The sequence below is a fragment of the Microcaecilia unicolor genome, chromosome 3 (assembly GCF_901765095.1).
Source record: "Microcaecilia unicolor chromosome 3, aMicUni1.1, whole genome shotgun sequence".
Taxonomy (NCBI): Eukaryota; Metazoa; Chordata; class Amphibia; order Gymnophiona; family Siphonopidae; genus Microcaecilia; species Microcaecilia unicolor.
In genome coordinates, this window is record NC_044033.1 from 514,351,198 (window position 1) to 514,376,106 (window position 24,909).

The 24,909-nt window shown below is 43.0% G+C and overlaps 1 protein-coding gene across 1 annotated transcript in view; it reads right to left on the reverse strand.

Moving 5' to 3' along the window:
• The window catches only part of LOC115467300 (activating signal cointegrator 1 complex subunit 3-like), a 689,265-nt gene that overhangs the window by 117,250 nt on the left and 547,106 nt on the right, over positions 1-24,909 (reverse strand). Inside the window, 2 exon segments of the mRNA XM_030199160.1 lie at positions 7,236-7,370; positions 15,444-15,555. Of these exon segments, the coding sequence (XP_030055020.1) occupies positions 7,236-7,370; positions 15,444-15,555 (247 nt within the window).

Sequence of the window (24,909 nt, forward strand, 5' to 3'; positions counted from 1 at the left end):
GGTATATAAAATAATGAGTGGAGTGGAACAGGTGGATGTGAAGCGTCTGTTCACGCTTTCCAAAAATACTAGGACTAGGGGGCATGCGATGAAACTACAGTGTAGTAAATTTAAAACAAATCGGAGAAAAATTTTATTCACCCAACGCATAATTAAACTCTGGAATTCGTTGCCGGAGAACGTGGTGAAGGCGGTTAGCTTGGCAGAGTTTAAAAAGGGGTTAGACGGTTTCCTAAAGGACAAGTCCATAAACCACTACTAAATGGACTTGGGAAAAATCCACAATTCCAGGAATAAGATTTATAGAATGTTTGTACGTTTGGGAAGCTTGCCAGGTGCCCTTGGCCTGGATTGGCCGCTGTCGTGGACAGGATGCTGGGCTCGATGGACCCTTGGTCTTTTCCCAGTATGGCATTACTTATGTACTTATGTCTTATGTACTTCAATGCCTTTCTAAATTTTTGTTAAGAGGTTTCCAGACAAAACAAAAAATAAAAAAAATAGAGACGGTTTTTCAATCTCCTTCCAATGTTTCAAAGCTTTGATTCATTGTTATATTCTGCAACAATACTTTGATTGTCTCGCATAACTCTTCACAATGTAATCCATAACCAAGTTGTAACAAATTGTATTTCCATCATTCATATCGTATTGTAAGCCACACTGAGCCCGCAAAAAGGTGGGAAAATGTGGGATACAAACGCAATAAATAATAATAATAAAATAAGGGGAAATAACACTAAAACTACAATGTCTATCTTTGTCAGAATGTCCGTATAAACGTGAAGAGATAACCATAAGATTCCGATGGAAGGAAAAAAGGTCATCAGCAGGTTTATAAAGAATCAACAGGTTAACAAGGAATGGTGGGTAGTCAGAGTAAAATGACTGATGTGCCAACATAACAATCTTGAAAAGAATATGGAAAGTTATTGGAAGCCAATGTTTTTTCATGAAAAGTAGGGCGACTATCAAATTGTTTGGCATCACAAAGAAGTTTCATGGAAGTATTTTGAATAAGTTGCAGTTTTCTTAGTTGAACCTATGGCAGATCTTGATATAGGGAGCTAGAGTAATCTAAACATGACAAAACAAAGGAATGAATTAGGAGACAGAGTACAGAGTGCAGAATGTTGCAGAAGACGAAGCATCAAACATATAAACGGCGAGTGACTGACTCACTCGCAAATGCGCAGTAGAGACTTCCCTCTCTGTCCCGCCCCCGCGTCAATACGTGATGACGAGGGCGGGACAGAGAGGGAAACTGCGCCGCCGAGGTTACCGCACCCGCCCACCCGAGGTCACCGCTACTGTTACCCCCCCCCACACACACCCGGCCCGGGCCCTCTCTCCGCTACTAAACTTCCACATCCATTCGCCGGAATGCAGCATGCACATCAGCTGAGCTGCCATCGGCCTTCCTTCCCTGCCTGTGTCCCGCCCTCGCTGACGTTACGTCACAGGAGGGCGGGACACAGGCAGAGAAGGAAGGGCCGACGGCAGCTCAGCTGATGTGCGTGCTGCGTTCCGGCGAATGGATGTGTAAGTTTAGTAGCGGAGAGAGAGAGGGCCCGGGCCGGGTGGAGGGATGGCGGCGACTCCGGGGGGATGGTAGCGGTGGCGACCTCGCGGGGAGGGAGGGGGAAGGAAGGAAAACCCAAATACCAGCCCGTTTTTACGGGCTCAACTGCTAGTAATATATAACTCCCCCTAAGAGTAAAAAAAAAAAGTTTCCTTACTAGGTTAGAAATTTGTGCATTAGAAGTTAGATGACCATCCACAATCACTCCCAGTACTTAGAATCCTTTAGAACTGTACTTCCTTTGATGGCAAGAAAAAAGGATTCTTCCTGAAGAATATGACACGTAAATATTGCAGGTTGAGTTTCAAGCCATTACTGGTGATCCAATTAACAATCTGGCTGAGTTTAGTAGGTAATGACGAGAGGAACTCCAATGTTGGCAGATCATACGGGAGCAATATTTGAACGTCGTCTGCATACGTAAAGAAAAAGAATCCAAGAGAATGAATAAACAGAGCAAGAGGAGCAAGAAAAACTTTATATTGTAAAGGCCCAATGAGAGAACCTGGTGAACTCCATGTGGCAGAGAATGAGAAAAAGAGAAGGCGCTGTTCTCTGCTCAGGTAAACCTTAGAAGACCTGTCAGAGAAGTAGGAATGAAGCCATTCAAGAGCCTCCACTGATATGAAATTCTGCTAACCTTTGAAAGTGAATGAAATGATCAACAAGGTGAAAGCTGTAGTATAGAGAGATAGTGATATGAGCAGAACTTCATTCCTTTGATCACATCTGTTTGGATCCTGAGAAAACAGGGACAATTAAAGAGTTCATTAAAAAAAATCCTATTCCACCAGGTTTTCTGTAATCCAACACATTATGAACTATGGTTTGGTATACTGAAAGTTCAGTAATTTACATGGAGGGGCATTTTTGATATGATGGGCAAAATGGTTGAGACTATTATAAAGAACAAAATTATAGTGCATATTCAAAAGCATGGATTAATGAGACAAAGTCAGCATGGAATTAGTGAAGGGAAATCTTGCCTCATCAATTTACATTTCTTTGAAGGGGTGAACAAACGTGGATAAAAGTGAGCCGGTTGATGTGGAGGAGAATAATCGAAAGGGATGCCCAAGTTTTCCTGAGAACGTCCTCGCAGGACGTCCAAGTGAAGGGGCGGGGAAACCCGTATTATCGAAACAAGATGGGCGTCCATCTTTCGTTTCAATAATAAGGTTGGGGATGCCCAAATCTTGACATTTAGGTCATCCCTAGAGATGGTCGTCCTTAGACATGGCCATTTCTGATTTTCGGCGATAATGGAAACTAAGGACGCCCATCTCAGAAACGACCAAATGCAAGCCCTTTGGTCGTGGGAGGAGCCAGCATTTGTAGTGCACTGGTCCCCCTGACATGCCAGGACACCAACCGGGCACCCCAGGTACATAGCTCCCTTACCTTGAGTGCGGAGCCCCCCAACCCCCCCCAAAACCCACAACTGTGCACCACTACCATAGCCATTACGGGTGAAGGGGGGCACCTAGATATGGGTACAGTGGGTTTCTGGTAGGTTTTGAAGGGCTCACATTTACCACTACAAACGTAACAGGTAGGGGGGGATGGAACTGGGTCTGCCTGCCTGAAGTGCACTGTACCCACTAAAACTGCTCCAAGGACCTGCATACTGCTGCGATGGACCCGAGTATGACATTTGAGGCTGGCACAAAATATTTTTAAAGTTGTTTTTTAAGGGTGGGAGGGGGTTAGTGACCACTGGGGGAGTAAGGGGAGGTGATTCCCAGTTGCCTCGGGTGGTCATCTGGTCAGTTTGGACACCTTTTTGTGCCTTGGTCGTAAGAAAAACTGGACCAGGTAAAGTCGTCCAAATGCTTGTCTGGAATGTCTTTTTTCCATTATGGGTCGAGGACGCCCATGTGTTAGGCACGCCCAAGTCCCGCCTTTGCTACATCTCCGACACGCCCCCGGAAACTTTGGTCGTCCCTGCGACGGAAAGCAGTTGGGGATGCCCAAAATCGGCTTTCAATTATACTGATTTGGGCAACCCTGTTAGAAGGACGCCCATCTTCTGATTTGTGTCGAAAGATGGGCATCCTTCTGTTTCGAAAATAAGCCAGTGTATCTGGATTTTCAGACGGCGTTTGACAAAGTACCTCATGAAAGACTCCAGAGGAAATTGGAGAGTCATGGGATAGGAGGTAGTATTCTATTGTGGATTAAAAACTGGTTAAAAGATAGAAAACAGAGAGTAGGGTTAAATGGTCAGTATTCTCAATGGAGAAGGGTAGTTAGTGGAGTTCCCCAGGGGTCTGTGCTGGGACCGCTGCTTTTTGACATATTTATAAATGACCTAGAGATGGGAGTAACTAGTGAGGTAATTAAATTCACTGATGACACAAAGTTATTCAAAGTTGTTAAATCGCGGGAGGATTGTGAAAAATTACAAGAGGACTTTACGAGACTGGGCGTCTTAATGGCAGATGATGTTTAATGTGAGCAAGTGCAAAGTGATGTATGTGGGAAAGAGGAACCCGAATTATAGCTACGTCATACAAGGTTCCACGTTAGGAGTCACAGATCAAGAAAGGGATCTAGGTGTCATCGTTGCTGTGCTGCTGTGCCAAGAAAGCAAACAGAATGTTAGGTATTATTAGCAAAGGAATGGAAAACAAAAATGAGGATGTCATAATGCCTTTGTATCGCTCCATGGTGCGACCGCACCTCGAATATTGTGTTCAATTCCGGTCGCTGTATCTAAAAAAAGATATAGTGGAATTAGAAAAGGTACAGAGAAGGGCAATGAAAATAATTAAGGGGATGGGACGACTTCCCTATGAGGAAAGGCTAAAGCGGCTAGGGCTCTTCAGCTTAGAGAAAAGGCGGCTGAGCGGAGATATGATAGAGGTCTATAAAATAATGAGTGGAGTTGAACGGGTAGATGTGAAGCGTCTGTTTACGCTTTCCAAACATACTAGGACTGGGGGGCATGAGATGAAGCTACAATGTAGTAAATTTAAAACGAATCGAAGAAAGTTTTTCTTCACTCAACATGTAATTAAACTCTGGAATTCGTTGCCAGAGAATGTGGTAAAGGCGGTTAGCTTAGCGGAGTTTAAAAAAGGTTTGGATGGCTTCCACCATTATTAAATGGACTTGGGGAAAATCCACTATTTCTGGGATAAGCAGTATAGAATGTTTTGTACTTTTTTGGGATCTTGCCAGGTATTTGTGACCTGGATTGGCCACTGTTGGAAACAGGATGCTGGGCTTGATGGACCTTTGGTCTTTCCCAGTATGGCAATACCTATGTACTTATAATATCATATGACTTGTGATGAAACACTTTTTAATATATAAGCAAAGTGCAAAGTTTTCAGTGCTAAATACTTAAGTTATATAGAATGAAGACAATGGGTGACAAAACAACTTCAATGTCAAGACAGTCCATACTTAATAAACTCCATGGACATGCTCCCGTGTCTTCATGGGTTATTGTGTATCTCACCAAGGTCTTTTTTCTCCACATCATGTATATTCATGTTTATTTTCTGCATGTGTAATTTTTGTCCCCTGTGTTTACACTGAGCAGGGAGTTTCTTTGAAGCTATTAAGGGGAACATCTTTTCTCTTGGCTCCTTATATGTTTGCATATGCACAAAAATAACCCATTTGGAGATATTACCCTCATTTGAAATTATTTGATGCAACTGGCCTCTCTTTTTTCCCTCTATGTTGTCTTGCAAAAATCCCCTGGATCTGTTCCTTTCTTTTTTTCATAAAAAAGTTCACTTACTTTGCTTTATTATAATTGTACTTGGAATAATATATTTAATTGACCTTCCAATGCATACAGATTCTTACAGACAGCAGGCTCCACAGAATGTTTATAGACTAATACAGCTCATTTAACTTCTTTCTCTAGCTGACTTATCTTGACCTCTCTTTTCTTCTTCATATATACAGCATGAGCAACCTAACAGCCCTTCGTGATGCCTTTGCCAGCTTCCCACAACGATTTTTATACCTATATTGGGCAAAACTGGTAAGGGGGGAATAACTAATAGTTTTTACATAGGGACATAAATCTGCAATTTTAATATTGTCTCCTACCCCCCCCCCCCACACTCTTAGTGTGGGTAAAATACTCTATGAAATAGCATGCATATTTTTTCCCATAGGGTAAAGAAGGCAGGGAAGCAATACTACAACATATCAAGGAAAGTATACATAGGGCCCCGTTTACTAAGTTACGTTATAGGTGCGTTAGCATTTTTAACATACATTAACCATGTACGCGTGTTAACTGTGTATGCGCCTACATAGGCACCTACATGGTTAACGCGTGTGCTAATTGTAAGCGCATTCATTTGTGAAGTGCTGTGTACGACTGGTAGCGCTATAGAAATGATTTGTAGTAGTAGTAAAAACAGTAACGCGCCTTAGTAAACAGGGCCTATGATGATTTAATTTTCTCACTTCATGCTTACTTTTTACAGTACATTTTATAATTTGCATAGGAACATAGTAACATAGTAAATGACGGCAGATAAAGACCTGTACGGTCCATCCAGTCAGCCCAACAAGATAAACTCATTATACATGGTATGTGATACTTTCTATGTATACCCGAGTTTGATTTGTCCTTGCCTTTCTCAGGGCACAGACCATAGAAGTCTGCCCAGCACTGTTCTTGTACTAAAAGTTCTGAAGATTCTGGAATCCTAAAGAGTTACAAGATTCTGGAATCCCGATTAGTAGCAACATTCCATGTAGAACCTCTAAGAGTAACATATAGTAACATAGTAAATGACGGCAGATAAAGACCTGTACGGTCCATTTAGTCTGCCCAACAAGATAAACTCATTTACAAGGTATGTGATACTTTATATGTAAACCTGAGTTTGATTTGTCCTTGCCTTTCTCAGGGCACAGGCCGTAGAAGTCTGCCCAGCACTGTTCTTGTACTAAGTTCTGGAGCTAAGGTTGAAGCCCCTTAAAATTTACACTCCAGCCCATCCCTATCTATTCAGTCACAATCAGGACATGGACCGTAGAAGTCTGCCCAGCTCCCATTTTGCTTCCACAGCCTCAGTCATTTTTATGAAACTGTAGGAATCAAGAACGCAAAAGGCTTCTGGAACATGCTGTGCTACATCAAGACTGCTTTGAAAGCACGGCGTTGTATTAAAACTGCTGACACTGTGCAAATGCAGGTGTCTGTAGCTCTCTAGCTCTGTGACTCTGGAGCAACTTAATACTTTACACAAGGCCTGAATCGTAAACAGGTTTCTTCTTCACCATTCACCTCTCATTATCTGGCACTATTGTGCTCCCAATTGGTCAATAAAGAACAATTTCAGTTTTGCCTATTCTGTACCTGTACATACATTTGTTTTCTCAAAATGTGGGAGAAAAACATCCATATTCATTGTTGTCAATTCTTCCCTTCTCTTCGAGGCATCAAACCATTTCCTCCTTAACAGCTGCCATCGAAATCTTTATCAAAAGAGAAGCCAAGCATAGTTGCCTTTTCGGACCATTCTTTAAAATAGGTACCACATGAATGTGCCACAGAATGGGATCCATCTTTTTGAGCATTAGAATATAGGAATACGGGATCAGTGAAAATACCAATTGCATACCAACTGCAGACTAAGTATAAATGGTAAAAATATAACAGTTCAGCACTTACAGCGAGAACAGAAAGCAAGTCTTCCACACTGCAGTCAAGTTTCAAGCGGTCCTTGAACATGCGAATTGTTTGGTGCTTCAGATAATAATAGGATGCAATACGGCCATATGTCAGGGGCTCAATGCTGCGATTATCCTGTTGGAAAAGAAGGTAATAGACCCTATAAAAATTGTAATTGCACAAAAAACTCTGATAAACACATCTTGTAAAGACATAGAGAGGGTAATTTTATGAAATCTTATATATATATAGTCATTTACATATATAAAGTCTCTTGAACAGCAGGGTAATTCTTCTTTCAGTCATGAGATTGGGTCAATGGGAATGGGATAGTTTTCTTGAATTTAATGGCTATTGACCTTCATATTGTAGGCTGTCAAGGGGTTCTTTGTTCTTCAGTGGAAGAGGACATGGAATTACACATGATTCCTGACGTAGTGTACAAATTAGGAGGCAATATTATTTCCCCTTTATTGCATTTTATTATAGTTGTATCACATATTTTAGTTTCCTTTTTATTTTTCCTTGACTTATTTATTTACTTCCTCTCTTTTCTTATGTTACTCATACTTCCTAATGGTGCCCTTTTACCAAGCTATGGTTGTGGCGGTGGACGTTTTTGCACACATGCCAGGCAGTGGCGTAGCCACAGGTGGGCTTGGGTGGGCCAGGGCCCACCCATTTATGGCTCAGGCCCACCCAACAGTAGCACATGTTTAGTGGTAACTGGTGGGAATCCCAAGCTCCGCCAGCTGAAGATTTCCCCTGACGGTAACGAAAACGCTACTCTCCACGACACCGGCGCATGCTTAGTTTTCAGTGCATTCCTGCTGCCAAGGTGGAAAGAAGTGTTTTCCCACCAGCTGAGAGAATTTTTTTTTTTTTTGGGGGGGGGGGGGGGGGGGGGGGAGGAAGAACACTTGGTGCCCACTCAATTCTTGCCTAGGCCCACCCAAAATCTGTTGTCTGGCTACGCCCCTGATGCCAGGGCCCTTTTCACCGCAGCTTGGTAAAAAGCCAGAAAAAAAACACATGGCTATGTGATAAGCTTGCACTTACCGTGTGGCCATATGAAGGGCGGCACTTTCCGCCACCCACTGAGGTGGCCGTAAGGGCTCTCGAGCTACCCTGGCGGTAACTGGGCAGCACCACCGGGTAACCCCCTGCGGCGTATTTTGTTTTAAAAATCCAACAGCGCTGGAAATGGCACGTGCTGGAGGCGGAACTATCATCGGCGGCTGCATTGGGCCGGCGGTAGTTTTGGGTTGCCACGCAGCAAACCTTTAGTAAAAGGACCCCAATATGTTTCATATTACAGTATTATGAAAACTTCCACTGTAACTGTTTGTAGGTTTTAATAATATGTTCAAGGAGCCTTTTTCCTCTTTTGTTTTACATGGATAACGCTGGACTGCTACCGAACTGGATTCATAGTTATTGTTTTAGTTAACCAAGCTTAATAACAAAAATAAGGTTGATATGATGGCACATACTTTGACAGGTGTTGGGTAACTTTGGGGGTAAGTTCTTAATGTGGTTTAGTAAAAAGACCCCAGAATCTATATATGGCACTCAAAATTGCATGTGCAGATTTGGTCGTGTGCCCAATTTAATTGAGTAATGACACAAAACACCAATAATTGGATGCTAACAATCAAGCAACCACCTAACTTAAGTGGCATCTTGCTAGATAGAAGACAGAGAGTAGGGTTAAATGGTCAGTATTCTCAATGGAGAAGGGTAGTTAGTGGGGTTCCCCAGGGGTCTGTGCTGGGACCACTGCTTTTTTTAAAAGTTTTCAACAATTTTTATTGAAGACATCATCAAACAAACCATCTTATTGACCTCTACATACAGTAATAAAACAGCAACTGCGATTTAGCTGTAACAAACATAACATTTCGTCCTCAAATTTTTCAGATAGATCTCTCCCCCCCTTCCCTCCCCCAAACTCTAGTTAGACAACCAATCTCCCTCGTCCAAGTAGGAACAATAGTGAGTGATCTATCTAATCTCCTCTCAGGAAAGGAAGGAGGGCCTGTACTCTGATGACCCTCCCCCTCACTTTCTGCAAACCATTTCACATATTAGAAAGAGGTAAAGAAAGAAAAGAGAAGAAAAAAACCCCCTCTTATCGTATCCAACCCCAACTCCAACCCTGTTCCGCACCACCAAGTTACTACCAATCCTTAAGAGGGACCGCTGTTTTTAAAAATATTTATAAATGACCTAGAGATGGGAGTAACTAGTGAGGTAATTAAATTTGCTGACGACACAAAGTTATTCAAAGTAGTTAAATCGCGGGAGGATTGTGAAAAATTACAAGAGGACCTTACGAGACTGGGCGTCTAAATGGAAGATGACGTTTAATGTGAGCAAGTGCAAAGTGATGGATGAGGGAAAGAGGAACCCAAATTATAGCTACGTCATGCAAGGTTCCACGTTAGAAGTCACTGACCAAGAAAGGGATCTAGTGGTCGTCGTCGATGATACGTTGAAACCTTCTGCTCAGTGTGCTGCTGCGGCTAAGAAAGCAAATAAAATGTTAGGTATTATTAGGAAAGGAATGGAAAATAAAAATAAGGACATTATAATGCCTTTGTATCACTCCATGGTGCGACCACACCTCGAATAGTGTGTTCAATTCTGGTTGCCGCATCTCAAAAAACATATAGTGGAATTAGAAAGGGTATAGAGAAGGGCGACAAAAATGATAAAGGGGATGGGCCGACTTCCCTATGAAGAAAGGCTAAAGCGTCTAGGGCTCTTCAGCTTGGAGAAAAGGCGGCTGAGGGGAGATATGATCTATAAAATAATGAGTGGAGTTGAACGGGTAGATGTGAAGCGTCTGTTTACGCTTTCTAAAAATACTAGGACTAGGGAGCATGCGATGAAGCTACAAGTAGTAAATTTAAAACGAATCATATAAAGTTTTTCTTCACTCAATGTGTAATTTAACTCTGGAATTCGTTGCCAGAAAATGTGGTAAAGGCGGTTAGCTTAGCAGAGTTTAAAAAAGGTCGCGGCTTCCTAAAGGAAAAGTCCATAGACCATTATTAAATTGGGGAAAATCCACTATTTCTAGGATAAGCAGCATAAAATGTTTTGTACTTTATTGGGGATCTTGCCAGGTATTTGTAATCTGGATTGGCCACTGTTGGAAACAGGATGCTGGGCTTGATGGACCTTTGGTGTGTCCCTGTATGGCAATACTTATGTACTTATTCTATAAAGATACATGCAAATGTTTTAGCACACAACTGAAAGGGTACATGACCATGGGAGGGTTGGAGTGTGCACTAAAGTTAGGTATAGTATTATAGAATTTGGGGGATCTGAACCTAACTTACACACAAAAATTTACACCAGGCTTACACCAGATCCCTTCGCTATGTTCTATTTCATAAATGGCGCCCAACTCAAAGTGCCATTTATAGAATAGTGTTTAGTGTGCATTTTTTTTCAGCACCCAAATTTAGGCACCACTTACTTAATCTAGTCCTTAGCGCCCAATTAACTGTTAGTACAGAGCTGAGTTAAGGGGCATTTGGTATTCTCTTAGTTAGTGTGTAGTAAATCAGGGTTTAAGTGTTTTTTTGTGCTAAGGGCATGGACCGCGAGTGGTGTAGAAGGCGTTTGGCAGTTAATGTGCTGCACTAACTGCCTAATGCAGAGCTACCACGGGACCACTTACCGCCTCCTAGATAGGAGGTACCAAGTGCTTTTGTGCTAATTAGTAACAGGTACTATGCATTAAACTGAGTGCTAACACATGACCTACAATAAAACATAAGTACATAAGTAATGCCACACTGGGAAAAGACCAAGGGCCCATCGAGCCCAGCATCCTATCCACAACAGCAGCCAATCCAAGCCAAGGGCACCTGGCGAGCTTCCCAAACGTACAAACATTCTATACATGCTATTCCTGGAATTGTGGATTTTTCCCCAAGTCCATTTAGTAGTGGTTTATGGACTTGTCCTTTAGGAAACCATCTAACCCCTTTTTAAACTCTGCCAAGCTAACTGCCTTCACCACGTTCTCCGGCAACGAATCCCAGAGTTTAATTATGCGTTGGGTGAAGAAAACCTTTCTCCGATTTGTTTTAAATTTACTACACTGTAGTTTCATCGCATGCCCCCTAGTCCTAGTATTTTTGGAAAGTGTGAACAGACGCTTCACATCCACCTGTTCCACACCACTCATTATTTTATATACCTCTATCATGTCTCCCCTCAGCCGTCTCTTCTCCAAGCTGGGGCATAATGGAAATGTCCCCAATAGTTCCTATGTTACATCTGCAGCTACCACGTGGTAAAATCCTATGTTAAACCATGGTAACTGCAAATTTTACCACAGTTTAGTAAAAGGGTCTCTTTATTCCTTAAATAAATGAAGGAATAATTTAAAAACTGTGTTATGTGTTTACTTAGGTTCTCTTTGTCTGATGATTACAGCTTGTTTAAAGATCAGAAACCATTCAGTGTGACATATATCCAATAAGAGGGGAAATCAGAAAGGGGGAAAGACTTTTACATATCACGGTAAATATGACAGCTGGAATTCAATTATTCACTGAACAAACAAGACCTTATGCTGAACACTGGCCAACTATATTAAACGTACAAGGAAAGCAAAATCAGTACATGCTATTTCTGAGGATGGAAATAGCATGTACTGGCCTTCCGACAGCCACCCAACTTAAAACACAAGCTAATCAGAAGTAAACTTCCATCACAGACTGAAAAGGAACAGAAGGGCACACTTCTCTGTAATTTATCCAGTTGCAAACTATGCCAAAATATTTCACAGGACCCCACAGTCATCCACAAAGGAAAGATATTCAACATAAAGGAATCTTTCACTTGCTCATCTTCCAATGTGGTATATATCATTCAGTGTAAAAAATGTAACGAAGGATGCTATATTGGAGAAACAGGCCAGATGCTTAAGACAAGATTCAATTTACATAGACATCACATGAACAATACTGGTGCCAGTAGGGCTCCCACCCCTGTTGGTCAGCATTTTACAGGACCAGGACACTGTACCAGTGACTTCACAGTGAGAATCCTGAAAGGTAACTTTAAAACCCTACAAGAACGTAAGACCTTTGAAGTCAGAATGATTGAATATTTTCACACCCAACAGAAAGGACTTAACAAGGACCTGGGGTTCCTAGCCCATTATAAACCATAAAGCTGTATGTCTCTGTTGATTACCCCACCCCTCACCTATCCACACCCATCCTGTTAGAATATCAATGATATGCTTTGATGTCGCCATGCATACCTCCTACCCACCCCCATCCTCCCACCCTGTCATAGTAATGCTTGAATGATTTCACTTATAATACACTGTCAGCTAGCACATTTGCTTATTTCCGATCTGATGAAGAAGGGCAACCTTCGAAAGCTAATCAAGAAATGTATTAAGTTATGTCCAATAAAAAAAGGTATCATCTTATTTTCTTTTCCATGTTTTATTTTGTTTGATTTCTATTGATAACCTGAGGATGGAACTAAATTAACGTAACCAGTGGACATTGCAGAGCACTTTCTTGATTTCTTTTAAACACAAAGCTCAATGCTACATGGGAGCAGGACCACAGAAGACAGACACAAATAGGAATGGAGGGGTGGTAGTCCCTGAATGATTATCAGAGGACTGTGTTCATGAACAGCTGACTAAGCTAAAGGTGGACAAAGCAATAGGGCCAGATAGTATACATCCGAGAGAACTGAAGAAACTTAGGAAAGATATACGTGACTGTGCTGGCTAATCTTTTCAGTGCTTCTCTACAGTCGGGAGTGGTCCCGGAGGACTGGAGAAGAGCAGATGTAGTCCCTCTCCACCAAAGTGGAAGTAAGGAAGCGGTTGGAAACTACAGACCACTAAGACTGACTTCTGTAGGAAGGAAATTAATGGAAATGCTTTTAAAACAGAGAATAGTAAAGTTTTTGGAATCCAATGGACTACAAGGCGTAAGGCAACATGGTTTCACTAGAGGCAGGTGTTGTCGGACAAATCTGATTAATTTCTTTGACCAGGTAACCAGAGAGTTGGATCGAGGGAGAGCGCTAGATGTGGTGTATTTAGATTTTAGCAAAGCCTTTGACATTCAATGGTTCCACACAGATGACTAATAAACTGAGTGCCCTGGGTATTTATTTATTACATTTGTATCCAAAAAAGAAAACCATCGGGGAAACTCTGCTCCAAAATCACCTCAATGGTAAAACAAAAAAAGAGCGAGTTAAAATTCTAGATGTGTTGAACACACCTCAAATCACAAAGTGAAAAAAAAAGAAGACAACAGGGGGAAAGACCTCATAACCTGCTACTGCAAATCTGAAGCAGTCCGACCATCTCGGTCATATATATGCCATTTCTAATCATTGGTCAAAAAACCCCCAACCAACCAAGAAGGTTGTCAATTTTATTTTGTTCTCTTCTTAAGTTTATTCTGAAAATTTTTTTTTTGTGAATTTTGTCAATTTGCCAAATACAACAATACAAAATTGCAACATCTATATATATAAAAGGCACCACTGAAGCCTCCAGCCGGAAGTGTGAAGCGCCAGAGATATCCGGTTTCCCCATGAGTGAAGGAAAACAGCACAGCACGAAATCCCAGGAAACAGTGAAGGACTCAGAGGGGGGAGGGGAGAGAGATGCCCTCACTCTCTCTGTAACAAAAACACAGAACAGCAGGAAACAACACTGAAGGACTGGACTCGGAGGGGGGAGGGGGAGGGAGAGAGAGAGAGGGCAGGGACACACACACTCCCACATGCACACTCTGAAGAAAACCTTGCTAGCCCCCCGTTTCATTTGCATCAGAAACGGGGTTTTTTTTACTAGTCAGTAACTATAGAGTTGTCACTGTTTTGTAAACTTTTACTGCTGGTAACTAAAAAACAAAAAAACAAAACAGTAATCTAAATAACTTAGCTTTGCTGGCTTGACCGTAGGTGATTCTCCTGAACAGAGTCCGAGCCCAACGGGCCCGTTTCACCCAAAAGGGCTTCCTCAGGGGACACAGGATCACCAGTTCAAGCTCAACGCTCAGCAAGAAGACTTAACCAGTGTGCAACGCAGTGATGCTGTACAGAAGCTTGAGCCGTTATTACATTTGTATCCCACATTTTCCCACCTATTTGCAGGCTCAATGTGGCTTACATAGTACCGGAGAGGCGTTCGCAGACTCCGGTGTGAACAAATACAATGTGATGTTGTGGTAAGATAAAGTTCATGTAGAACAGTCAGCGGAAGAGCAGTGCTGTGTCCATTGCGTACTTTAGTTTGTTGTGTTGCAGAGATCAGGCATTTAAGTTGGATCGGTAGGGTATGCCTTTTTAAACAGGTTAGTTTTTAGTGATTTCCGGAAGTTTAAGTGGTTGTAAATTAAAAACGGATACTAAAATGTAATAAATATTACTGTAATAAAGTAATAAAATAAGTACCTGAATATATGTAAACAGCTTTGAATGTAGTTGCAAAAAACCTCAGTAAGGCTGTATATCAAGTCCCATTTCCCTTATTTTATCATCCCCACCTCAGTAATTCCCTTATCTCTTATTTGTCCTGTTTGTCTGTCCTAATTAGATTGTAAGCTCTTTCGAGCAGGGACTGTCTCTTCATGTTCAAGTGTACAGCGCTGCGTACGTCTAGTAGCACTATAGAAATGATAAGTAGTAGTAGTCGTCTTTGGGATTCCGTAATCTTGCTATTATTTGGGTTCCGGAATCTTGCTACTCTTTGGGATTCCGGAATCTTGCTACCCTTTGTCCTTATCCCTTATTTGTCCTGTTTGTCCTAATTAGATTGTAAGCTCTGTCGAGCAGGGACTGTCTCTTCATGTTCAAGTGTACAGCGCTGCGTACGTCTAGTGGCGCTTTAGAAATGATAAGTAGTAGTAGTAGTCTTTGGGATTCCAGAATCTTGCTATTATTTGGGTTCCGGAATCTTGCTACTCTTTGGGACTCTGAACAGAATCTTGCTACTCTTTGGGATTCCGGAATCTTGCTACCCTTTGTCCTTATCTCAAATTTTGTCCTGTTTGTCTGTCCTAATTAGATTGTAAGCTCTTTCGAGCAGGCACTGTCTCTTCATGTTCAAGTGTACAGCACTGCGTACGTCTAGTAGCGCTATAGAAATGCTAAGTAGTAGTAGTAGTAGGTTTAATATTAATAAATTAGCCATACCTCTCCTATTTCAATACAGTAGGAATATTCCAGGTCTACGAGGGACTTCTCCACAAGATTCGAAAGGAACTTGTTCATAGTTTCATGGCCCACATCTTCCAAGTTATAGTAGCTAGATCAATTTACAACAGAGAACAGAATTAACAGTGAATGATTGCTTTTATAGGCATAGAACATACTATCAACATCACTTTTCACCCTGGCCATATGTTTAATGCAGGAGAGAATGATATTTTACAACATGGTACTGTACATTTGGCTGTACAATACACTCAGTGCTTTTTTTGTAGAAAAAAAGGTGCCGATACTCTTTATGGGCGGGGTCCCCACATATGGCTCCACCCCTATGATAGCCACACCCTTATTCCAGCCACGGCGCATAAAAACATACATCATTGAAAATATTATACTAGTATAGGAGAAAAAAAATAACGTGATTTGTTTTCATCATTTTAAATAATTTCTATAAGCTGTATATACCCAGTGCAAAATAAGAGAGCAGATGGTAACTTCTCAAATTGGACATATTCCAAACACTAAAATGAAAATAAAATTAAATTTTTCTACCTTTGTTGTCTGGTGACTTTCAGGCTTATTTTCGAAAGAGACAGACACCCATCTTTCGACACAAATTGGAAGATGGGCGTCCTTCTTACAGGGTCGCCCAAATCGGCATAATCGAAAGCCGATTTTGGGCGTCCCCAACTGCTTTCCATCGCGGGGACGACCAAAGTTCACGGGGGCGTGTTGGAGGCATAGTGAAGGTGGGACTTGGGCATACCTAACACATGGGCATCCTCGATCCATAATGGAAAAAAAATGGCGTCCCTGACAAGCACTTGGATGACTTTACCTGGTCCTGTTTTTCTTATGACCAAGGCACAAAAAAGTGCCTGAACTGACCAGATGACCACCGGAGAGAATCTGGGATCACCTACTCACCAGTGGTCACTAACCCCCTCCCACCCTCAGAAAAAATCTTTAAAAATATTTTGTGCCAGCCTCAAATGTCATACTCAGGTCCATCACAGCAGTATGCAGATCCCTGGAGCAGTTTTAGTGGGTGCAGTGCACTTCAGACAGGTGGAGCCAGGCCCATCCCCCCCCCCCCCACACCTGTTACACTTGTGGTGGTAAATGTGAGCCCTTCAAACCCCACCACAAACCCACAGTACCCACATCTAGGTGCCCCTCTTCACCCCTAATGGCTATGGTAGTGGTGTACAGTGGTGGGTAGTGGGTTTTGGGAGGCTCAGCACACAAGGTAAGGGAGCTATGTTCCTGGGAGCTATTTCTGAAGATCACTGCAGTGCCCCCTAGGGTGCCAGGTTGGTGTCCTGGCATGTCATGGGGACCAGTGCACTACGAATGCTGGCTCCTCCCACAACCAAAGGGCATGCATTTGGTCGTTTCTGAGATGGGCGTCCTTAGTTTTCAGTATCGCCGAAAATCTGAAACAACCAAGGACGACCATCTCTAGGGACGACCTAAATGTCAAGATTTGGGCGTCCCCGACCGTATTATCGAAACGAAAGATGGACGTCCATCTTGTTTCGATAATACGGGTTTCCCCGCCCCTCCATTGGGATGTTTTGCGAGGACGTTCTCAGCAAAACTTGGGCATCCCTTTTGATCATGCTCTTCCTTGTTTTTCTATCCATATTGGTCCCAGTCTCTGATTCTGCTGCTCTCTATCTGTTCTCTTAACTCCATTGACAGGGCTTCCTTTCCATTTATTTCTTTACTTTCCTCTTTTCTTCTTCATTTCTTGCCCTACATCCATAAGTAAAAGCTGGGTCCTCCTCTGTGGAATTGACTGGAGGAGGAATAACGTGGATCCAGTTTTTGCCTATTTTCTCCAACCATGTGCAGTTTTTCAACTCTCTTCCCTTTCCCTCATCTCCATCCATGTGCATCTTCTTCTTTTTTCTTTCCTCCCCTCCATCCATGCACGTCTCCTCTCTCCTCCCCGCCATCCATGTCCAGTGATTCTCTTCTCATCCATGTCCAATTCTCCTCTCTCCCCTGCCCTCCCCTTCCATCCATGTCCAGCGAATCTCTCTTCGCTGACCTCCCCTCCCATCCATGTCCAGTATGTCTCCTCTCTCCCCTGCCCTCCCCTCTCATCGATGTCCAGCAATTCTCCTCTCTCCCCTCCTATCCATGTCCAGCATTTCTCTCTTCCCTGCCTTCCCCTCAAATCCATGTCCAACGATTCTCCTCTCTCCCCTGCCCTCCCCTTCTATCCATGTCCAGCATTTCTCTCTTCCATGCCTTCCTCTCTCACACCCTCCCCTCCCCTCCCCCTCACCTCCATGTCCAGTGATTCTCCCCTGTCCTCCCCTCCATGTCCAGCGATTCTCTTTTGGCCCTTATCCTCCCCCTCCCTTCCATGTCCACTAACTCGCCCCAGCCCCACCTGCCCGCCCTTAGCTCCCCGACTTTCCGTTTGTGCACCTGTGCTCCCTGCATTGAATTCTTCTGTTTACCTGAAGTCGCAGTGAACAGGCAGTGAAAGCAGCAGGCAGGCAGGCTCGCATCCTCGTTGATTCCTTTCCCTCTCAGCACGTCCCACCCTCGCAGAAAGGAAATTACATCAGAGGAAGGCAGGACGCTGAGAGGGAAGGGAAGCGATGATGAGGCGAGCCTGCCAGCTGCTTTCACTGCCGGTTCGCCACAACTTCGGGTAAACAAAAGATTTTGAACACTGGAAGCATGGGTGCATGAACGGAAGGAAGCAGGCAGGTGAGCCGGACCTCACAAAAAAGGTGCCGGTACAGTGTACCGGCGCATACTGGCACTGCATATACTACTACAACCTCTAGATCCCTTCTACTAAAAGGCGTTAAGCTCTAATACGCAGTTAGTGCATGAGAAAAGGCTTATCGCAAAATGCATGAAAGCATTTTGCAGTAATTTCCTGTTGTTGCATGCCAAGCACATGGTAACTGTTTTTGAAAAATATTTCTGGAAGGGCATGTCATAGGTGTTCCTGTGTTATCCGGCTAGCGTGTTATGATTAGTGTGCAGTAACTGGATAATGCAGTGTTAACACAGGAGCACCTAGTGCCCCTATATAGGAGGTAGTAAGTGCTCCCACTTTGACCCCAGCAGATAGTACATAAGTATTGCCATTCTGGGGCAGCATCCTGTTTCCAACAGTGGCCAATCCAGGTCACAAGTACCTGGCAAGATCCCAAAAAAGTACAATACATTTTATGCTGCTTATTCTATAAATAAGCAGTGTATTTTCCCCATTTTAATAATGGTCTATGGACTTTTCCTTTAGGAAGACATCTAAACCTTTTTTAAACTCGGCTAAGCTAACCGCTTTTACTACATTCTCTGGCAATGAATTCCAGAGTTTAATTACATTTTAAGTGCAAATGCTAATTGCTACATTAACGCATGAGCTGCATAAACATATTTCTGAAATAGTCTAAAACATGCTGCATAAACTCTAGGTTTAGTGTGCTGGAAAATCTCAAATTTCTGTGCATTTTAGTAAAAGAGTCCTTTTGTTACTAGGCATTGTTATTGGAACACTGTATAAATGAATTATTTAATAACTGTAGAAAAAAAGAGTGAAAATCTAGCTATATGAGGTCTTGTTCAATCTTTTTGAAACAAATTTCTCTCTTTTTTTTTTTGTTTGGATTATTATTTTGATTTATTTCGTGATGTTTCAGTTGTAGCTCTAGGCAAGTGAAATTCAGATACAATAGGTATTTCCCTGTCTCTAGAGAGCTTAGAGTCTAAGGGGCCTATTTATCTAGCTGTATTAGAGTAATAACACATTATTACTCATTTAATGTATGGCTTTGAGCAATAATTGTGGTAAACATGGGTGATTTGCTGCTAATGCAGCAAAAATCTGACCCAATGCACATTAAAAAATAATGAGCTGTTCTGCATGCAAATGGTTTAACACAGCTTGTGGTAAAGCTTTGCAAGCTGCATAATTCAAGAAAAATTACCACTACCAATAGAAGTATTGTTAATTTTACTCTGAGTATTAAGAAGCCGATGAGTAAGCTCATGATCTTAGAGAAGAATAAAGGGGCTGGCATGCCACCCTAAAACGCCCTTCCCTTCCAGTGAAATCCTTAGTAAGCAAGCAATTAGGGGCATGTCTTCCCAGTACCCTCAGCCAGTCCAAGGAGAAATTGTGTCTTACCTGATAATTCTCTATCCATTAGTGTTTCACACTATTCCAGTAGTTGTGGGTAGTTTTGCCCAATGACCAGCAGGTGGAGATAGAGAATTTGTGGAATGTCCAACCCCCCCCCCCCCCCCCAAAAAAAAAAAAAAAAAAAAAAATCTGATTATAGTTCACACTATATTTTCAGTGGGTGGAGGAAAAGACTTTAGCAGGGACAGCACTCTATTTTAACTGAAAGTTGCTGTCTAAAAACTATCACCAATCCAAAAACCTCTCCTGCCCTGTAGCAATTTTTTATATCTTTCTTGTTCGTGATGTGTTATACTTTATTTTTGCAAGAGTTTCTCTGAAATGGCTATTTTTGCAGGCCAGGAAGCACACAAAGGCCTGCAGAGCCACCAGATTGTCCTGAGTTCCAGGGGACTGATCCATCAGTTTGCCTCCACTGAGGACCAAAGACCTGAGAGGCTGGCATCCATGGTCACCACCTCTCAGTATGTCACTTTGTGAGGTCGCACTTTGATATCTAACATCTCAACCCGTTCCTGGACTCCAACAACAACGGAAGGTGAACGCCGTAATCCTGGGAGACCGGTGACCAACGGGAGGGAAACAGAAGAACATGCGCCCATGGTCAAGGGACCACCTCCATTACCGTCATCATGGAGCCCAGAACCTGAACATAATCCCATGCTCAGGGCCTCCAGGGAGTGAGATGGCATCATGGAGCTCTTCGAAATTGATTACCTATTCCAGGGATTGCAGGCGATCAGCCATCAGCTTGGTAGTGGATTTGCAAGAAGGCATCAACCACTACCATAACTTTGGAGAAGGTCCTTGGAGCAGTTGCCAACCTGAAGGGCATGGCCCAGAACTGTATACGTTGGCCCAGAATAGCAAACTTCAGGTAATGATGGTGAAGGGACTAGAGAGGAACATGAAATAAGCAGATAGCAAGCCTGGTGTTAAAAAAAAAAAAGGGCCGGAGGGCGGAGTTGACTTAAGTAGTAAACAGATTTTGCAGAACTGCTTGTCCAAACCGGCTATCCCACCTAGAATGCTGCTCCAGTAGTGAGTAGTGACAGTGTGGATAGAAGACCACATAACCACCGTACAAATGTCTTCAATGGAGGCAGAGTGGAAATGGGCTACTGAAGCTGCCATGGTTCTCACATTGTGAGCTGTCACCAGGGCATGAAGGGTCAGTCCAGCCTGAGTATACATGTAGGAAATACAGTCATCCAGCCAAGTTGAGACTGTACGTTTGGTGATGGGAATTCCCAATCTGTTAGGGTCGAAGAAGAGATGACTGAGGGCTACAAAATCCTGAGTGATGTACAACGAGTAGATGTAAATCGATTTTTTATTCATTCCAAACGTACAAAGACTAGGGGACACTCAAGAAAGTTACATGGAAATACTTCTAAAACAAATAGGAGGAAATAGTTAAGCTCTGGAACTCTTTGGCCGAGGATGTAGTAAGGGCGGTTAGCATACCTGGGTAGTAAAAAGGTTTGGTCAAGTTCCTGGAGGAAAAGTCCTTAGTCTGCTATTGAGACAGACATGGGGAAGCCACTCCTTGCCCTGGGATTTCTAGCATGGAATGTTGCCATGATTTGGGTTTCTGCTAGGTACCTGTGACCTGGCTTGGCCACTGTTAGAAACAGGATACTGGGCTAGATGGACCGCTGGTCTGACCCAGTATGGCTACTAAAGAAGGGCACAAAGCTTGGAAGACTTCCTATGAGGTTTTGTGCATTCTAGATAGTATGCTAGAGCATACTTGCAGTCTAAAGTATGCAGTACTGCTTCTCCAGGATTATAGTGTGGCTTAGAGATGAAGACAGATAGAACAATGGACTGATTGAGATGGAAGGCATCTCGGGCTCTAGGGTTGGGAACATATATCCTGGAACAAAAGCAGGGAAGCTTGTTATTCTGAGGAGAAGGGAACAGGTCTATCGCCCGGGTTCCCACTGCTGGAATATTCAACGAACTACAGAGGTGCTGAAGGACCATTCATGAGGTTGAAGGACTCTATACAACTTGTTTGCTACAGCATTCTATTTACCGGCAAGGTAAACAGCTCTTATAGAGATGTTTCAAGAAGCTGCCCAAGTCTATATCTGGATCGCTTGTTGACAGAGGTGGTAAGCATCTATTCTACTACTACTACTACTACTATTTAGCATTTCTATAGCGCTACAAGGCGTACGCAGCGCTGCACAAACATAGAAGAAAGACAGTCCCAGCTCAAAGAGCTTACAATCTAATAGAAAAAAAAAGCAAATCAAATCAATTAATGTGTACAGGGAGGAGGGTAGGTGGAGGCGAGTGGTTACCAGTGGTTACGAGGCAAAAGCAATGTTAAAGAGGTGGGCTTTCAGTCTAGATTTAAAGGTGGCCAAGGATCGGGCAAGACGTAGGGGCTCAGGAAGTTTATTCCAGGCGTAGGGTGCAGCGAGACAGAAGGCGCGAAGTCTGGAGTTAGCAGTAGTGGAGAAGGGAACAGATAAGAAGGATTTATCCATGGAGTGGAGTGCACGGGAAGGGGTGTAGGGAAGGACGAGTGTGGAGAGATACTGGGGAGCACCAGAGTGAGTACATTTATAGGTTAGTAGAAGTTTGAACAGGATGCGAAAACGGATAGGGAGCCAGTGAAACGACTTGAGGAGAGGGGTAGTATGAGTAAAGCGACTCTGGCGGAAGACGAGACGGGCAGTAGAGTTTTGAAACGATTGGAGAGGGGAGAGGTGACTAAGTGGGAGGCCAGCAAGAAGCAGATTGCAGTAGTCTAAACGAGAGGTGACAAGGGTGTGGATGAGGGTTTTGGTAGAGTGCTCGGAAAGTGTTTGTTCAGGTAATATATTGCTACCTGGCTGTCCATGTGAACAAGTACTACCTGACCAAGGATATGGTCCTGGAATGTTTGGGGAGCATTCTAAAACAGCTCGCAGTTCCAGGAAATTGATATATCATTTCTCTCATGCGGACTAAGGACCCTGTGTGTGGAGACCGTCAAGATGTGCTCCCCAATCTGTCATGGAGGCATCTGTGGAAGGGGTTGGAATGATAGACCCTGGGTGAGATTCTGGGACTCCATCCACCACTTTAGAGAACAGCATAGCTGTGGAGTGATTTGAATATGAACTGATAGTAATCCCGCGGCTTGCAGCCACTGAGAGAAGTGTTCACTCAGCAATTCAGACGTGAAGACTGTTGAAGTCATGTGACCAAGGAGGTGGAGTATCTGACGAGCAGATACTTGGATGTTGTTGAACATCTGAGTGGCAAGATGCAGTATGTTGTTTGCCCTTGGCTCAAGAAGGAAAGCTCATCCCTACGTAGTATTGAGGAGAGACCCTATGAACTCTAAGGTCTGAACTGGTTGAAGATGTGATTTGGCATAACTGAACACAAATCCAAGGAGAGGAGCCCTATGATGGACAGAATGGAGGTGTTCGATGACACCTGGGAGGCTGCCTTGATTAACCAGTCATCCAGGTAGGGGAAGAAATATGCATGCCCGACCTGTGAAGTGTTGCAGCTGCTACCACTATCAGGCAAGGAGTTGAGGCCAAGCCAAATGGTAAGACTTTGTATTGATAGTGCAGAGTTCCTCAGCAGAAGTGGAGAAACTTTCTGTGAGCAGGGAGAATAGATATGTGGGTATATGCTTCCTTGAGATCAAGAGAGCAAAACCAATTGTTGACTTGTATCATGGGAAGTAGTGATCCCTGGGATACCATGTGAAATTTTTGAGTAGAAACTTGTTTGAGTCTCGCCGATCGAAGATTGGAACATACACCCCCTCCCCCCACCCCGTCAAAAAAAAATAAAAAAAATCTTTTTTGGTATGAAAACATTCCTGGAATAGAACCCTCAACCCCTGTCCGGTGGATGAACTGGTTCTATTGCATTCTGCTGGAGGAGGATCAAGGGTTCCCCTCGAAGTAGTTTCATTTGGAGGGAGTTGAAATGAGACTCGGTGGATGGTGAGAAGGTCTTCCATGCCAACACAGAGCGTAGCCATGCTGAATGGTATGTAGCACCCAATGGTCGGAGATTATGAAAGGCCACCTCTGTTGGAAGAGAATGAGCCTCCCTCTAACAAGTAGATCACTTGGAATGGACAACTGTATGGTGGCAATGCTCTCTAGGAAAGAGTCAAAATTCAGGCTGTTGTTTAGATTGTGCAGGTGTCTGGAATTTTTGACCTCACTGTTGCCTTAGATGCGAATGTTGGGGCGTAGTCCCTTGAGGTGGAGGAGTAGGAGTGTAATGATGCTTAAACATATAGTAATTGGAGTGTCAATATCCTCCTGCAAATCTTCTAGAAGAAGAAGTAGCAGAAGTTTGTGGCCTGGATAGAGTATTTATAGTATCTGTATACCTTTTAATTAGGTTGGCCATTTCCTCAGCTTTGTCACCAAACAAGCCTTCTCCACCACAAGTGACATCTGCTAGAAGCTCCTGAACAGCAGATTCAAGGATGGAGACCCTGAGCCAGGAGAGACATTGCATTGCCACAGCTAAGGCGGAAATGCAAAAAGAGATATCAAAGGTATCAAAAACATGCCTTGCCAGATATTTATGCCAGTCAAGAAGCTTTCTGTGAAGCTTTTGGAAGTCCTTAGCTTTCTCGGGGGGAAGGAATTCCGCAAAAGATAGAGTACACTATATTAGAGATTTTGTTCTATTAGATTGTAAGCTCTTTGAGCAGGGACTGTCTTTCTTCTATGTTTGTGCAGCGCTGCGTATGCCTTGTAGCGCTATAGAAATGCTAAATAGTAGTAGTAGTAAGTAAATGGTGGAATAAAGTTGATAATCCAAATAAGTTATTCTGCTAAAAGAGTCTAATGATCTAGTTTCTCTTCCTGGAGGAGCAGAAGCATGAGATCTTGCACTGTGAGTGTGCATTAAAGCAGATTCCACAACTAGGGAATGATGGGGTAACCATTTTCTCAAACTCAGTGGATTTCTGTATTCTATACATTGTATCAATTTTCTTTGGGGTTACCTGAACTGTTAGTGGAGGTTCCCAGTTTTTGTGTAGAATATTTTTCATAACTGAATTAAGAGGAAATAACTCCCTCTCTAGGAGGAGAGTCATAATCTAGAACTTAAAAAACTTCTGAATGAGGTTCTTCCTCTGTTTCCAATTTGAAAGGTATGTCTTGAGCCATCTTACGGACAAAGCCAAGAAAAGATACACTCTCTGGAGGAGATCTCTGTCTTTCAGGTGGGGGAGAAGGATCAGTTGGAATGCCATAGGATTTCTCAGCTGAGAGGTCCTACGGGTCT